We start from the raw sequence: 16,558 nt of genomic DNA, 5'->3' as shown, positions 1-16,558 counted from the left end.
TTTTGGACTGGGAAGGATATGGTTTTTGTTTTGTTTTGTTTTGTTTTGTTTTGTTGGTAGGGCAATCGGGGTTAAGTGACTTGCCCAGAGTCACACAGCTAGTGAGTGTTATGTGTCTGAGGCCGAATTTGAACTCAGGTCCTCCTGAATCCAGGGCCAGTGCTCTATTCACTGCACCACCTAGCTGCCCCAAGGATATGTTTTAAAGGTTACTTTTTTGTTGTTCACATTTAGTCATTTTTCAATTGTGTCCAACTCTTTGTGACCCTCTTTGGGGCTTTCTTGGCAAAGATACTGGAGTGGTTTGCCATTTCCTTCTCTAGCTTATTTTACAGATGAGGAAACTGAGGCAAGCTAAGTTAAGTTACTTGCCCATGGCCAAACAGCTAATAACTGTCTGAGACCAGATTTGAACTCAGGAAGAGGAGTCTTCCTGACTCAATCCACTGTGCCATGTAGCTACCCTGTAGCTATTGGCACAGTACAAAATTATATATTGGCAAGGTACAAAATTAAAATGAGGAGATGGTAAGACAATGTTTAACTGCCTTCAAAAAGTTCATAACCAGGCTAAGACAAAATGTGGGGTGGTGAAGGAATCAGCAGGTATGATTGCTAAGCTGCTGCTATCAGTATTGATAACACACTACACATACACTTGAATGTATATATACACTTGAGTTCAAAAAACAAATTTCACAAATATAGGGTAGAGATGTCGCTGGTCAACAGTTCCTGTGAATAATACCTAAGGGTTTTAGTGGACTGGAAGATGAACAAGTATCAACAGTGTGACATAGTAGTCTATGAATACCTGAGACAAAGTAAAATAACGACTGGCATATAATAAACTTTATAACATTTTACAACTAAATTTTTTTAATATACAATCTTTTGCTATTGTCATTTGTTCTTATAGGATTTGGCATTAAATTCACAAGTTTTTAACACTTCTGCACCTTCAGAGTATTCATTCTTAAAAACCATAAAATTTAAAATTCAACAATAAAAAAAAAATGAAAAACGTGTGAATGAAATGAAATCCAGCACTCAACTGACAGAGAACTAATGCAGGGAAATTCAGCCCAATACGCTTTTATCTGGTCAAGGTAAGATGTTCGGAGTTAGCCTGGTATCAGGCCCATATTCATACCCATTATTACTACAAAATGAAATCACATAAAAATTATTGCTTGTTTCAAAATATTCATTTGACAGATTAAAAAAAAAAAGTTAATGCTATCCTAATCTGTATCAAGAGATTTGAGTCCAGAATGTGGGAGGTTATAGTTCCACTTTATTTTACGCCTGGTTAGAGCAGGCAATCTGATATAGGTTATAGATGTGGTCATGATAAACATATTTCCACATTAGTCATGCTGTGAAAGGAGAAACAGTAAAAATGGAAAAACTATGAGAAAAAAGTGAAAGTAGTATGCTTCAATCTGCATCCAGACTCCATAGTTCTTTCTCTGGACATGGATAACATTTTCCATCATGGTGTCTTTGGGATTGTCTTGGATGATTATAAATCCTGAGAAGAGATATGTCTATCACAGTTGATCATTGCATAAGTGCTATTACTGTGTACAATGCTCTCTTGGTTCTACTCACTTCACTCAGCATCAGTTCATGTAAGTCTTTCCAGGTTTTTTTCTGAAATCTGCCTGCTCATCATTTCTTACGGTACGATAGTATTCCATTACATTTGTATACCATAACTTGTTCAGCCATTCCCCAATTGAAGGGCATCTCCTCAGTTTCCAATTCTTTGCCACCACAAAAAGAGCAGGTATAAAGATTTTTGTACATTTAGGTCCTTTTCCCTTTTTTATGATCTCTTTGGGATACAGACCTAGTAGTGGTATTGCTGGATCAACAGTTTAATTGCCTTTTGGGCAGTTCCAAATTGTTCTCCAGAAAGGCTGGATCAGTTCACAACTCCACCAAATGCCTTAGTGTCCCAATATTCCCACACCTTCTCTAATATTTATCATTTTCCTTTTCTGTCTTATTAGCTAATGTGATAGATATAAGGTGGTACCTGAGTTGTTTAAATTTGAATTTCTCTAATTAATAATGATTTAGAGCATTTTCCTCATATTACTGTAGACAGCTTTAATTTCTTCCTCTGAAAACTGCCTATTCATATCCTTTGACCATTTGTCAATTGGGGAATGACTTGTATTCTTATAAATTTGATTCAGTTCTCTGTATTTGAGAAGTGAGGCCTTTATCAGACATACTTCTTGTAAAAATTGTTTCCCAGATCTCTGCTTTCCTTCTAATCTTGACTGCATTTGGTTTTGTTTGTGCAAAACCTTTTTAATTTAACATAATCAAAATTATCCATTTTTCATTTCATAATGGTCTCTATCTCGTTTGGTCATAAATCCTTCCCTTCTCCACAGATCTGACAGGCAAACTATCCCTTGCTCTCCTAATTTGCTTACAGTATATGACCCTTTATATCTAAGTCATGTATCCATTTTGACCTTATCTTTGTATAGACGGTGTGAGATGTTGGTCTGTGACTAGTTTCTGCCATACTATTTTCCAGTTTTCCCAACAGTTTTTGTCAAATAGTGAGTTCTTATTCCAGAAACTAAAGTCTGGATTTATCAAACAGTAGATTACTATAGTCATTTAGTATTGTGTCTTGTGTACCTAATCTATTCCATTGATCTACCACTCTATTTCTTAGCCAGTACCAAATAGTTTTGATGATTGCCACTTTATAATATAGTTTAAGGTTTGCTACAGCTAGGTCTTTGCATTCATTTTTCATTAATTTCCTTGATATTCTTGACCTTTTATTCTTCCAGATCAACTTTGTTATTATTGTTCTATCTCTATAAAATAATTTTTGGTAGTTTGATTAGTATGGCACTGAATAAGTAAATTAATTTAGATAGAATTGTCATTTTTATTATATCAACTTGGCCTACCCATGAACAACTGTCATTTTCCCAACTGTTTAGATCTCACTGTATATGAGTACTGTTTGGTTCTAGGTATAACATTTTAGGAAGAATATAGACAAGCTGGAGTATATCCAAAAGATAACCCAAATGGTGAGAGAACTAGAGAAATGTCATACCAGAATCACCTAAAGAAACTGGGAATGTTTACCCTGAAGAAGAGTTGGGGAGACATGAGCTGTCTCTCAAATATCTGAAGGCCTGGCATATGGAAGACTTGTTCTACTTAGCTCCAGGAGGCAGAACTAGCAATGAGTAGAAGTTGCAGTCAGATTCAAGTTTAACTTAAGGAAAAAACTTTCTAATAATTAGAGTGGTTCAAAAGTGGATAGGCAACCTAAACAAGTAGTAGATTCCTGGTCAACAGAGGTCTTCAAGCAGAGTCTGAATGACCACTCACTGGGGATACTGCAGAAGGCATTCTTATTCAGGTGCTAGACAATATCTGAAGTCACCTCCCAATTATAGAACCTTCTATAATTCTGTGAGATCATAGGTAATCTTTTAAGAAAATAGTTTAAATGAAAGTGGGACAGAAACAAAATCACAAGAGATTATTAAGGGAATGAAAGCACAATAGCTATAAACCGTAATTCTCAGAATTATGGCAATAAAAGAAGGCAAATGGCCTAGACAGTACCATAAAATGAAGTTTTGATCTTTTCTTTGGGGTGTGGGGATTGGAAGAAGGTATTTAGGCAAGAGTTTTATTTCATTAGAGTGTGAGCTTCTTGAGGGTAAGGACCATTTTAGCCTCTCATGCCTAGCCCATAATAGCATAAGAGAAGTTCAGCAGAGCGGCATCTTAAGAGGCAGCAATCATCTTGAAAACAGGTATATAATAAACCCAGTGTATATATCCATCTATATGTGAATCTGCCCTTGAGACAATCAGTGTCCCCTTGGAATTCTAAATTAATAAGCACAACTTTTCCCAATACTTGGGAGAGTTATTTTCACCAGCCATTAGATTTACCCAGAGAACATGCAAAATAGTTATTATCCTGACCTTAGCTCATACTGAAGAGCTAAATCTGAGAGAGGCCTGGAAGAAATAGAAATAAGAACAAATGTTATACTTAGAGATGGATAGTTTTGTTGCAAAAATTTTCTGAGTTTTCTGTTCTTATAGCAACAGGAATGAATAAAGATAACTAAATATGCAAAAGTGGATTGTATCTCAAACTAAGGATGAAAATGTCTGATTAGCAGCACCAAACCCATTAAGCACTAGTTGCTTCTCCCACGGTTGGAAAGTTCTTTGGAAGTCTCAACATTTGGTTAGTAGTGTCACTAAATATTTCCTACGCAGCAAGTAGCACCTCAAAAAAAAAAAGAAAACTTAAGAGTAATGTTTCTGAAAGTGGGCAATGGATCCCTACAGTTCCATTATTTAGGCCAAATAGCGCCGAAGAAAAATTTATGGTAGAGAAGCAACAAAGCCAGTCTAGCTGTGTTGCTGTCCTTTCTGTCAGTCACTCACTGACCAGGTGCTGCTGCAGCTACATCTAATGTGTATGAATCTGCTGGGGCAGCTAATGGACAGCAATCTGTCACCTCCCTGTGGTGGCATTTCCTTCTTTAGCGAAAGTTACTGCCAAGCACAGCTACCTACCTGAAATTAGGGACTGAGGTATGTAGAAGAAGTTAGGAATTCCAGGGCTAGCAGCAAAGTCAGCACCATGATTGTCTCTCTCCTTTGACACCACAGTTTTACCAATGTAACCCTGTAAGTATAAAACAGGAATTGTACCCCACCTCCTCCTTCACAGAATCACAATTTTAGAGTTGGTAAGGGACCTAAATGGGCATCTAGCTTAACCAGTAATTAAGTAAAAATTCCTTCTGCAATATCACCAAGAAGTGTTCATTTGGTTTTTGCTTAAAAATCTCTGATGACCAGAATTCACTAATGAAGCAGCCCAGTGCACTTTTGGACATTCTAATTGTTAGGGAATTTTTCTTTGTGTAACAGTGTTGGATTGAAGTACTTGCTTTGGATATGAGCATGCACCCTTATGCTGGTCCCTTGCTAAGGAACATGTGAGACCGTAGGCTCTTGGTTGGTCCCTTCATCCCCATGACAGGGGAACTGTGCCAGAGAGGTCTGACTGGTCTAGGCAGGAAAAGCTGCCCACTCTGGGAGCCACAAGGAGAGACACCTTCCGGTTTCAAGGATCTGTGATTTTTATTGGTCTAGGTTGTTCTTCCAATTTAGATTGTAATCCCTTTGTGCCTAAAGTTGGATAGCTAGGTGGCAAAGCAGATAGAGCACCACAGGCCTGGAATCGGGAAGAGTTCAAATTTGGCTTCAGACACTTAGGAGCTATGTAACTCTAGGCAAGTCACTTAACCCTGTTCACCTCAGTTTCCTCATCTGTAAAATAAGCTGAAGAAGGAAATGGCAAACCATTCCAGTATCTCTGTCAAGAAAACCCCAAATGGGGTCATGAAGAGTTAGACATGACTGAAAAAGAATTAAACAAATGACCAAAACATCATCACTCTATAGCTAAACTAGCAGCAAACCTCCCCAAGCTTTACTATGCTCATCCTCAGATTAGATGGAGTCCTTTAGCTTGTACTTGAAGCCTTTCCACTTAGGTAAAACTTATACTCTGCTGATACAGCCTTTGAGAATTGAGTCACCTCTATACAGTGGCAATACTTGACAGCAGGACTTTAGTAGAAAAGTAAAAATCTGGTAGGCAAGAATTATATCAGAAAATTGAAGCAAAAAGAAAAGTTTGATACTTATCTGAGAAATAATTATGCAAAACACCATGCTGAGTCATATCTGGGGTTAAGTGTTAGGTTATACTAGTATTGCATTGATTGTATGATAGGATGGTTCTTTGGATGATGGCTACTGTTTCTAGAAGTGAATTTTGATAGCAATTTCTGTCTTCCTATACCTCCCTTTTATTTCTGTACCTGTTTTTATGGCTGGAGTAGTTATAGAGGTGTGTTGGAATCAGCTCCAATTGGCTGAGTCTTGTTAAATTTTTAGTATGAGCATTTACACCATAGAAACCAGCAAATGCTACAAACCAAGCCTTGATTTATTGTGTTACAGAATGTCTAGACATAAATGATGAAGAAATGTTAATAATTCAAATTAAACTTAAAAGTGTTTTCATGAGTACATTTTTTGGGGAAAGGAGGAAGGCTGGTTGTTAAACATTTACCTGCACACCCCTGATTATAGTCTTAAGTAGCAAGGATCCTCTTGGTATTATTGATCTGCCTATGTTTTTAATCAATCCAATCAACATTTTTTTTTTTGGTGAGGCAATTGGGGTTAAGCTACTTGCCCAGGGTCACACAGCGTCAAGTGTCTGAGGCCAAATTTGAACTCAGGAACTCTTGGCTCTAAGGCCAAAGTTCTATCCATTGTGCCACCTAGCTGCCCCCTAATAAACATTCATTAAATGCTTGTGAGGAGCCATACACTGTGCTGAGTGTTGGGTGTACAATTAAAAAAAAAAAGACCCTGCCCTCAAAGAGCTTACAATCTAAAGGAGACAACACACTTAAGGAGGCAGGAAAGGGGGGAAAGGTGTAATACTATTACCAAGTATATTATTCATTAGGCATGGAGATCATGGGTCAAAGAGATCAATTATTTCGATGAATATATAATCTCATAGATGCAGACAGTTCCTCTAAAGGGACAGAATAAAAAAACGCTTATGTCTTTTCATCCTGTACAATTATGGAAAAATGAAGGTTCTGAACTGGTTCAGGTGTATGGACTCAAGGAGTAGTCACTGATGGTTCAATGTCATTTTGGAAGTCAATGATAGAATTCTCCAAAGACCCATTCTGTACCCTGTGCTTAGATTGGATCAAGTGGTTGGATCAAGCCATGTATATTGAGAAATTCAAATTAAGTCCCCTTTCAATGTCCTTTAGTTAAGTTCAGCAATTTTGCTTTCTCCTCTGTGCTAGTTTAAAGGTCAGCCTAACCATAGTCTCTGTAATTAAAAGGTAAGGATTGTCATCTTCTATACCATTAGCCCGTGGGTAAATACCAAAACATCTAGTGTTATCTTTAAGTCCTGAAGCTAGCTCTAAGAGACCCTGAACTGTCCTTGCACCATTAAGGAATACCACTAGGCAGGGGAAAGCAGCTGTGGCACAGGGTTAGGGGAAAAGAAAGTGGTATTTGAAACTAGACCTAATTTCCCACTTCTGAACTTCTCACGGCTAATACTATATGACCGTGGACAAATCCCTTAAGGTCTCTCAGTCTCCATTTCCTCATCTGTAAAATGAGAATACTACTGTTGCGGTTTAGGGGTGCTAGGACCCCAAAATCATGACACTTTGGTCCTGCCCAAAAGATTTCGCCCCAAGCCTTCTTTCAGCCAGAGACGAGGTTTATCAAAGATACATCCATATTATCCAGACTCTTGTGGAATCTGAGCATCTGTGAGCTATTGGCTAGATTGTAAGAATTTGAGCACCTTAAGGGAGACAAGATGGACCTTATATACAGAAAGACTATGGGAGGGATCTAGGAGTGGCCAAGTAGTCTGTGGGGACTCTGAGGTAATAGAACTGCCAGGAACCTGGACCAATGGAGCCTAGATAGGATTAATGGTGGGAAGTGGCCAGAGACCATAGGAAGGGCTAGGTTAACTATAACAGAGAATTGGGAGACCGGGCATAGCCACAATGAAAGACCAGTTGATGGGATTATAGCCTCAAGGGACCACCAGAGACCTCCTTGATCAAGTGGGAAAATTCAAAGACAGTCCCTTAGACAAATCGGGCAAAGGTCTTGGCTTAGGCCTGTACCCCACTACTACCTAGAACTCTGATGATGGTGATGATGAGGTAGTAGCAAAAGAGAATGACAGAACGGTTGGAGCACCCTTTCCGTTAGGAAAACATGGGTTCAAGTCCAGCATCTGGTAAGGGGATTTGTTCTGTGAAGTCTGGATTCATTCAAAGGGCCACACTTAAGGATCTAGAGGACTATGTGTGGCCTCCAGCCACAGTTTCCCCACCCATTCTGAAACATAATGGCTAAGTACTTAAGTGCACTTAACTTCCACTCTCACAAAGATTTTTAAATTGAAGATGAGTTGCCACTGAGTGCCTCACTCCTTCGGTAAAATGCCTTTCCTGTCCCCACCACCCCCCTCGCCATTTACACCATATATATATAATCATCTTGTTTATTTGCATGTAGCCCCTCCCTTCAGAACGGGAGCTCCACGAGAAAAGGGACTGAGCTTTGGCATTTCTTTGTTCCCATCACTTAGCACAATTCTGTGCACACAATAGGCGCCTAATAAGTGCCAGTTGACCGACAAACATGTTTCCACCTAGGGAGCTCCCAAAAAATTCCTGGAGCACTTACTCTTGGGGTTGTTTTGAGGTTACAAAGGGATTCCATTTAAATAAGAGATAAAATAATTTAAGGCTGGTTTAAAAGCCTCGTTTAATAAACCTCTCCAAGGCAGGGCCGCTCATTCCCTACACAGGGTCAGGGAAGCATCCAAATGACGCTGGGGGAGGGTGGGTGAATCGGCCACACGGAACCTCCAGACCTGGCCGAGCATCAGCCCCTTCCCCGGCTCCAGCACTCACCGCTCCTCCCTTCTCCCTTGCACCCCCTCCGCCCGTGAGGACCGCTAACTTCCGGTAGCGAGGCAGCCACCAACCAGCAGCTGGCTCGGCCCGGACCGCCAGCACGGAGCACGCGCGCACCGATTCGAATCCTGCACAGCCCCCGCCGCCACCTTCTCGCCCCCGCCCACCCGCCCGCAGACACCTGCGCGAGCGTAGAACCCTCCCAGCCCCAGACTGCAGGCTACGTGCCCACGCCGGGTTCCTCGCGCCCGCCGCTGCTCCTCGCGCCCTCTCACTGTTCCCCCCTCCCCCCACCCGCCCGGGCCCTCATCTCCAGCCTGCCCCTCCCCCCGCGCCCGGCTCTCGCCGCATCCCGCCGCTGTAGGAGCAGGGTCAGCCCCAGGCCTAGCGGGCCCATGGCCAAGAGGCGCGCGGCGGAGCCGTTGGCGTTCCACGTGCCCTGGAAGCGGCTCCTGCCCTGCGGCCGCCTGGACGAGCCCGAGCCGCTGTGGGCAACGCCGGGGCTCGGGCCGCGGCTGCCGCTGAACGGCTCTGAGCTGCGCCGCAAACGGAAGCGGGAGGACGGGACCATGACGGAGCTCCTGGCCTCGCCCAGCAAGCGCTCCGGCGAGGCCGCGGGCCCCGGCGGCCCTGCCCCCGGGGACGGGGCCCGCATGGACACCGGGGAGCCCAAGCCGCCGGCCGAGCTGCGCTGCCCCGCGGAGGAGCCTGGGCCCCGCTCCCCGGAGCCCGAGCGGGGCGCCGGAGTGGAGGTCCCGCGGCCCAGGGGCACCAGGCCCCGGGAGGAGCAGGTAGGTCAGGGCCGGGGGCCCGCGCGCTCCCGCCTCCTTTCTGGGCCGGCCCTCCCAGGGTGCAGGAGGCGGTCCTCGGCCGGGGCGTGAGATCGCGGCGGCCCTGCGCCTACGCGCATGCTCAGTTTGGGATCAGGGTGTGCTCTGGGAGGACGAGTGGTCCCTGTCACCCTCCTAAGAGGAGCCGAGCTTTCTTGGAGCTGGGGAAAGATCCCGGGATCCTAACTTGGGACCTGGAAGAGGCCTGAAACGTGATCTGACCCTTCACCCCCATTTTACATTTGAGGAAACGGGCCCAGAGAGGTTAAAAGTATCTTGTCCAAGGTGACACAGTTAGTGGCAGAGCCAGAATTGGTACCCAGGTCCTCTGACTCCAAATCCGCTCTTCATTCAAGCTTGAATCCATAAGCTTTTCTTCTAGTTAATGTGATTACCGGCCAATGGTTAATAATAGCTCACATTTCTATTTAGTTCAAAAAAAATGTGTAAAAGAAACTGCCCCTGCCCCTGCCCCCAAGGAACTTACACACTGCCAGTGCCTGATAGTCCCAATGATTTGTGAAGTGCTTTCTTTACAACGACTTGGCAAAATAGATAGTGCCTCCTGTGACAAATGACTACGTGCTCCACAGTTAAATAGTATTAAGTATGTGAGCCAGGATTACAATCCCCAAGGCTACTGGCTTTCCACTACATTTTGGAATCCTGTTGAATTAAAACCTGAAGGATTTCCACACCGGATGGATGGGAAGAAAAATTGAAAATGCAGAGTTGGATAAATGTAAAATATTTGTCAAAGGAGAGACTAGCAGTCTGGGTAAAAACTAAGAATAGAATGTAATAAGCTAAAGCAAGAAGAAATGGTTTTTAATGTTAGTGATACAAACTAGGCAGCTTTACTTCTAGATGGACTCTTTACTTGAAGATGGGTAGCAAAATGTCATTGGTCTCCTGTGAAGGCTTAATATTAACTTCTAGCATTATGCTGCTAACAACCAGTAGTGTCCTTGGCAAGGCCCACCAGCACTGAGCACACGTGGACCAATTCAAACTTGGCTGAGAGGTTAAAAAAAAAATTTACATGCCTAGAAGATAAATCTTCACCACAGGATCCTGGTGACAGCCACATACTCTGTAATGTATCTTCTTCCAAAGCAAATGAAATTGTATTCCCAGGGAAGGATAGGGTTGACAGGACCCCATAAAAAGAAAACTTTAAGGTATTGGTGGTGTGTACAGTTTTCAACTCTTGAGTGTTGTTTTCAGTTAGTGAACTAGCATTTATTAAGTACTTACTATGTGCTAGGCATAGAAAATGCAGAGACAAAAATGAAAGTCTTAGCCCTCAAGGAACCAACATTCTGCTGTAGAGTTAAGATCTTAATATATGTTCTTAAGTATGTTTCATGGTAAAATTCAAGTAGACAGTGAATTTGAATAAAGCCAAAATGTTTTTACTTTATTACTAAGTAAACACCTTTACTTAGGTATAAATGCATGTGTATATTTATGCACACATAAACATTTATACACGTATAGATGTATGCATATATGTATGTGTATAGATACAAAGTACAATATATTGGAAGCAGGCAGTAGCAGCTCAGGGAATCTGGAGAAGCCTCATGTAAAAGATGATACTTGAGCTAAATTTTGAAGGAAACCAAGGATTCCAAAAGGTGGGGTTGAGGAGAGAGTGTGTTCCAGGAATGAGGGAAAGCTCTGCAAAGTCACAGAGACCGGAAATAGAGTGTTATGTATGTGAGGACCAGCAAAAAGGCCAGTCTGGTTTTAAGTCATGAGTTCAAGGAAGGAGAGTAGAGTATAACAAAACTGGAAAGGTATGTCTTGAAGGGCTTAAATTGGAAAGGTATAATAATAACTCATATTGATATACATTTTAAGGTTTGCAAAACACTTTGTATACATTTTCTTATTTGATCCTCACAACAATCCTGTGAGATATGTCAAGGCTAAGTTGTAAAGGGCTTTAAAATCCAGATAGAGAAGTTTTCCTTTGATCCTAAAGGCCATAGGTAGCCAGTAGAGTTTGAGTAGGGGGGTGACATAGACCTGTGCTTTAGGGAAGTCAGCTTAGTAGTTATGTGGCCTTTTTGTCCTCACATCAAATCCATATGATAAGTTTAAATTAAACATTTTATTAAGGAAAAAATCAGTTCTCAGTAACAATAAATGATCAGGGAAGAACCTACAGTCAAATATTTATTATCCATTTGAGCATAAGAACTGTAGGACCTACTGCTCAAGTATGTTTCAAGTAGAGAATGAATTTGAATAAAGTAAGAATGTTTGGTTCCCTTTATTTTTCAACCAGGTCAAATCTATTTCTAGCCAGACCAGTTTCGTGTGAGGTGGATCCTAAAGGTCTCTCTCTTTTTTTTGGTTTAAATTATTTTTTCATTTATTTTTACAAGTATTTATTATCTCTCCCTCCCACCCCTTTCCACTCCCCACTGAACAATTAGAAAAGAAAAATGAAACCCTCATGACAAATGTGCATGGGCCAGCAAAACAAATGCATGCGTTGGCTATGTTCAGAAAAAAATGTACATTTTGCTTATTAAGTCCAGCACCTCTCTGGCTGAGGGTAGGTGGAATATTTCATCTTCAATCCTCTGGACTTGTGGGTCAGAGTTCTAAAGTCATTCATGGTTGATTTTCTTGTTAATGTTATCATTGCTATAAATTTTCTTCTAGTTCTGCTCACTTCACTCTGCATCAGTTCATAGAGGTTTTCCCAGTTGCCTCTAAAACTGCCCATTTCATCATTTCTTAATGGAACAATATTCCATTGCGTTCATATACAGTAACTTTTTAGTAGTTCTCCAGTAGGTGGATACCCTTATAGTTTCCAGTTTGGGGCTGCCACGGAAAGAGCTGCTATAAATACTTTTTTTATGTGTAGCTCTTTTTCCTCTTTCATCTCTTTGGGTTATGGGCCTAGCAATAATGGAATAACTGACCACAGGACATCCACGACTTTGGAGAAAGGTGAATTTAGAAAATTTCTCACTAAAAAAGTTTTTACTCCTGTCATTTAAACTGTAGAAGTTACTGTTTTGGATTGTTTTCTTACAATTATTAAATGGACCAAATACCATTAGATTATTGATAGTCCCAATCTTTCATTTTCATCTTCCTTATAGATTTACATTAATTTCTTTAACTCTATTCTTTGATTAAACCATCATATCTGCTGTTGGAAAAAATAAGAAATCTCATTTTTAGTAGAATAAATAGGAACATGGTGAATTGTCACCCATAATTTTTCTGAGCTGTATAAACTTAGCAAGGCTTTTTATTCCTTTGACCAAATTTGTTATTAATAGCTTTCTGTATATGTGTATTTCTATGTAGCTGTGTTAAGAAAAAGTTATAAATGGGAGATGGAGGAGTAGGCAGAGACAGGTTTTCTCTAATATGCTGATTCAAGTGAAACCTGCCTAGAAGATTTCCTTTGGATTAAGGATATACCATGTCTAACATGAATATTAGATTGTGTAGAGTAAAACTGAAGTTAAGTCAGAAGACTTCATTTTAGGTGTGCCACCTGTGCTGTGTGACTTTGGGCTAGTCATTTATTCCTATCTGACTCAGTTTTCTTGTCTATAAAATTAAGATAAGAATGCTTCTCACCACTCACTTGGTCACTACCCTAATTTAATCACCCACCTCTGCTTGCTTAGAATATTGGAGTAATCTAATTGGTCTCTCCACCTCAAGTCTCTCCCATCTCATGCACCTGCCAAAGTGATGGGAATTTCTAAAGCACTGGTCTGCCCATGTCATCTTCACCACCACCACCACTACACTCCTGGTTGTGATGAGCACTCACTTTGTTTCTAGCACTTAATTGATTGTTTTTCACCCTATTTTTGACCTCTTCCATCTATGTAGCTACTATTAGTATTACTGGGTCAAAAGATATGTATAATTTAGTTCAGTTTTTTTTGAAGGCTCTTCATGTTCTACTCCACTATGTTCTCTTCTACCTATACACATTCTCTTGTTGATCTCATTAGCTTGCTTGGGTTTAGCTATCATCTTTGTGAAGACAGCTCACGTAACTACTTATCTTACCCTCATCTCTGCTGAGCTCCAGTCTCTCATTATCAATTGCCTTTTGGACATCTCTGCCTAGATACCCCATAAAGCATCTCTTAAACTAAAGACAACAAAACAGAACTCATTATATTTTCCCCCAAACCCACCTGTCCTTTTATCTTTCTTACTCCTGTTGATTTCACTACTCTTCTTCCAGTCATCTGGCTCATCCTTAATTCTTTACTTTTTCTCATCCCCTACATTCAGTCAGTTGCTTAGTCATAGAATCATCTTGATTTTACTCCAGTCCCTGTGGCAAGATGTAAACCCCAAATGAAGTGGGATTGTAAGAAATGAGAATGTAAGAAATGAAGACTCATAGATTGGTGTCATTTTGTCATGATCACACAGTGTAAAAGGGAGCAAAACCAGGTTCACTCCAGAAGTCATTTGGGCAGAAGTCTGCCCAAAAGAAGAGAGTGCATCACTGGCCACCCTTTGTAATACCTTCTTCTCAGTTCCCTCATCTCCCATTCCCAGTTTAGCTGGAATAGAGAACACATGAAGGGAGAGTAGAGTCAAATAAGGTAAGAAAGGTAATAGCCAGTTTGAGGTGCTGTTCCCTAGGTGGCTTAGTAGATAGCATGCCAGGCCTAAAATCAGGAAGACTTATCTTCATGAGTTCAAATTTGGCCTCAGACATTTCCAAGCTGTGTGACCCTGGGCAAGTCACTTAACCCTGTTTGCCTTAGTTCCTCATCCTGAATGAGCTGGAGAAAGACATGGCAAACCACTCCATTATCTTTGCCAAGAAAAGAAAACCCTAAATGAGGTCACAAAGAGTCAAACATGATTGAAAAAACTGAACAACAAGCCCACTGACATTGGCCAATGTTCAAAATATGTTTAAAATGTCATTTGGAATTGCCTTCTGAGAAAGGTTGTATAAACAACATAAGACAATGTTCCATTACTTTGTAGTCACAATTTTGTTGTCTAATTATTTGACCAAATACAATATTACTTGCTTTGCTTACCGCTTTATTCATCAGGTTTAGTTCAGAACACCTTTTGACTCTTTCGGGAAATAAAATACACCATCAGAAACTGAGAATGTGCTAAGACTCTGAAGACAATTCCATAAAAAGTTTTAAAAAATACTTTATTTAAGGAGTTTCCTTGAAATAAATTTATAGACCACCATCAAAGTAACTTTGTTATGGCTATTACTCAAATTGTGTGTGTGTGTGTGTGTGTGTGTGTTTTAATTGGACTGCAGACAAATATCCTGCTTACAAAGGTGTGTTGTGCTTATGTTTTTATGGATATTTAATTTCTTCGTCAACAGGTAAAAAATTCCATTCTTGTGCTGTAGATGTAAGATTATTTTTCAAGATAGAACAGGAGAGAATGGCAGAAAATAGTTGTCTAGGAAAAGATTCTGTGTCACAGACCTTTCTCAGCTCCTAGTAATAAGTAATAGTTTTTAAAACCTATAAATATTAAAGTACTATAAATTAAAATATGCAAGTATATAATGAAATGTGTTTTGAAGGTGGTATTTTAGGTATGTATATTTATCTTTGAAATTCTAAAATAAAAGTTGAAGTCTTTTTTTGTTTCCCTCTTAAAATAAAAGGAAAAATTGTTTCTTTTAGTGACTTATCTTTCATGTAAAGCACTGATTTTCATATGTTTTTACCCCTAACAGCTCATTGAAGAATTTTGGCAATATAATACATTCCAGTACTGGAGAAATCCTTTACCTTCCATTGATCTGTCAGAAATTGAGAAACTGACTGAAGCAACTCTTACCAGCAAGGATGAAGGTGCTGAAATTGACATGGAATCTTGACATATGGATCTGTTACAGATGGAATAATGGTGATAGATTTCATTTAAGGATACTCATCTTTAGCTGAATCTACCTGCTTCTCTTCAGAAAAACAAATGTTTCAGATATTTTGAGGCATAACCTTCTCTATCTGGAAAAAATGAGAGAAGGACTTTTTATAGAAAAATACTGAGACTATTGGCGTGTCTGAAAGGGATTTTTCATGGGTAGTCAAGGGCAAAGTACAGTTATAACAGAAGTATTTTAAAACATGGATGCTTGAAGAAGAAAATATGTTCAAACTTTAAATCTGAGTTTATCTCTAGCCAGTTTAGAAGTTCTGGTACTATTAGGGATGACTGAGAAGTGTTTGAATATTAAACCAAAAAAGGTTTAGTTGTGGTGCATGAAATTAAGAATTTTATAACAAATGCTGGTGATAGTAAATAATACATTAATACATTTTGTTACCTGTGTTCTTAGTTGAACCAAAAAAGCTGTCACAACATCTATGCAAGCTAGAAAGGTGACTGTCAGGGTGTTCTCTCTTTCTGAGAACTAATGATGTCTTTAAAGAACACATTTCTTATGCTGTGTAATGTAAAGTAGTGGACATTTCAGTAAGCACTCCACATTTGTGCTTGTACAGCTATCAATATAATTTGACTTATGTTGAGTTGTGCCAAAATGTCCAATCAGAGATGGATATGGAGCTGTGGGAAGTGATCAGGGGCTCCTTTTCCCCATAGATTAAGGGGAAAGAAATTTTATCATACAATCAGTTTGGTTGGTTTAGTTATTTTTTTTTTAAACTAATGAAGTTTTTTCTTTTTTAAATTACAAGAAACTTGTCATAGCTGGACCGATGTATAATTGCTTTGGCTTTATCGTCTTAGGATGTATTATGACCAAGTTTTAAACTTTGTTTATTATTACTCTTGCATTATGGTAAGCTTTATAAAGCCTTGCTAAAGAAAAATAAAGTTTCTGTTGTGTGTTTAAGTCATCCAAGTGTCAGTGATTAAGTTAACATTTATATAGCTGTTAGATTGTCATCTTTGTAGTTATGTAACTTATTTTTATTTTTTTCTGTACATTAGATACAGAAGTATTCTAATTCTGTTAAGAAAAATCTGGTGTCTTGTGAGTTCTGAGAGTTAATAATAGATTGATGGTAAGAGACTAGCTAAACAGAAAGGATTTTGGTGCGTTTACATGAATTTCAAATTTTTCTGTGTGTTTATTTTATTGATCCCTTTTACAAAGTGAATTTACCCATTTGG

At 39.9% G+C, this 16,558-nt stretch overlaps 1 protein-coding gene across 1 annotated transcript; it reads left to right on the top strand.

Moving 5' to 3' along the window:
• Positions 1–8,962: 8,962 nt before the first annotated feature.
• CUNH9orf40 (chromosome unknown C9orf40 homolog) lies at positions 8,963–16,277 on the top strand. The gene is made up of 2 exons (XM_027874868.1): positions 8,963–9,376; positions 15,153–16,277. The coding sequence occupies exons 1-2, from the start codon at positions 8,981–8,983 to the stop codon at positions 15,294–15,296; spliced, it is 540 nt and encodes a 179-aa protein (XP_027730669.1). The 5' UTR covers positions 8,963–8,980; the 3' UTR covers positions 15,297–16,277.
• The last annotated feature ends 281 nt before the right edge of the window (positions 16,278–16,558 follow it).

Source organism: Vombatus ursinus, unplaced genomic scaffold, assembly GCF_900497805.2.
Source record: "Vombatus ursinus unplaced genomic scaffold, bare-nosed wombat genome assembly UNPS02014807.1, whole genome shotgun sequence".
In the NCBI taxonomy this organism is placed as follows: domain Eukaryota; kingdom Metazoa; phylum Chordata; class Mammalia; order Diprotodontia; family Vombatidae; genus Vombatus; species Vombatus ursinus.
Note: the sequence above shows the minus strand (reverse complement) of the source record. Positions and strands in the feature narration are given on the sequence as shown.

What these genes read in the sequence shown, in the direction of transcription:
- CUNH9orf40 (XM_027874868.1), top strand. Translation starts at nt 8,981, where the DNA reads ATGGCCAAGAGGCGCGCGGCGGAGCCGTTGGCGTTCCACGTGCCCTGG. An exon ending in CCAGGCCCCGGGAGGAGCAG is followed by an intron (nt 9,377 to 15,152) that starts GTAGGTCAGGGC and finishes TACCCCTAACAG; the next exon opens with CTCATTGAAGAATTTTGGCA.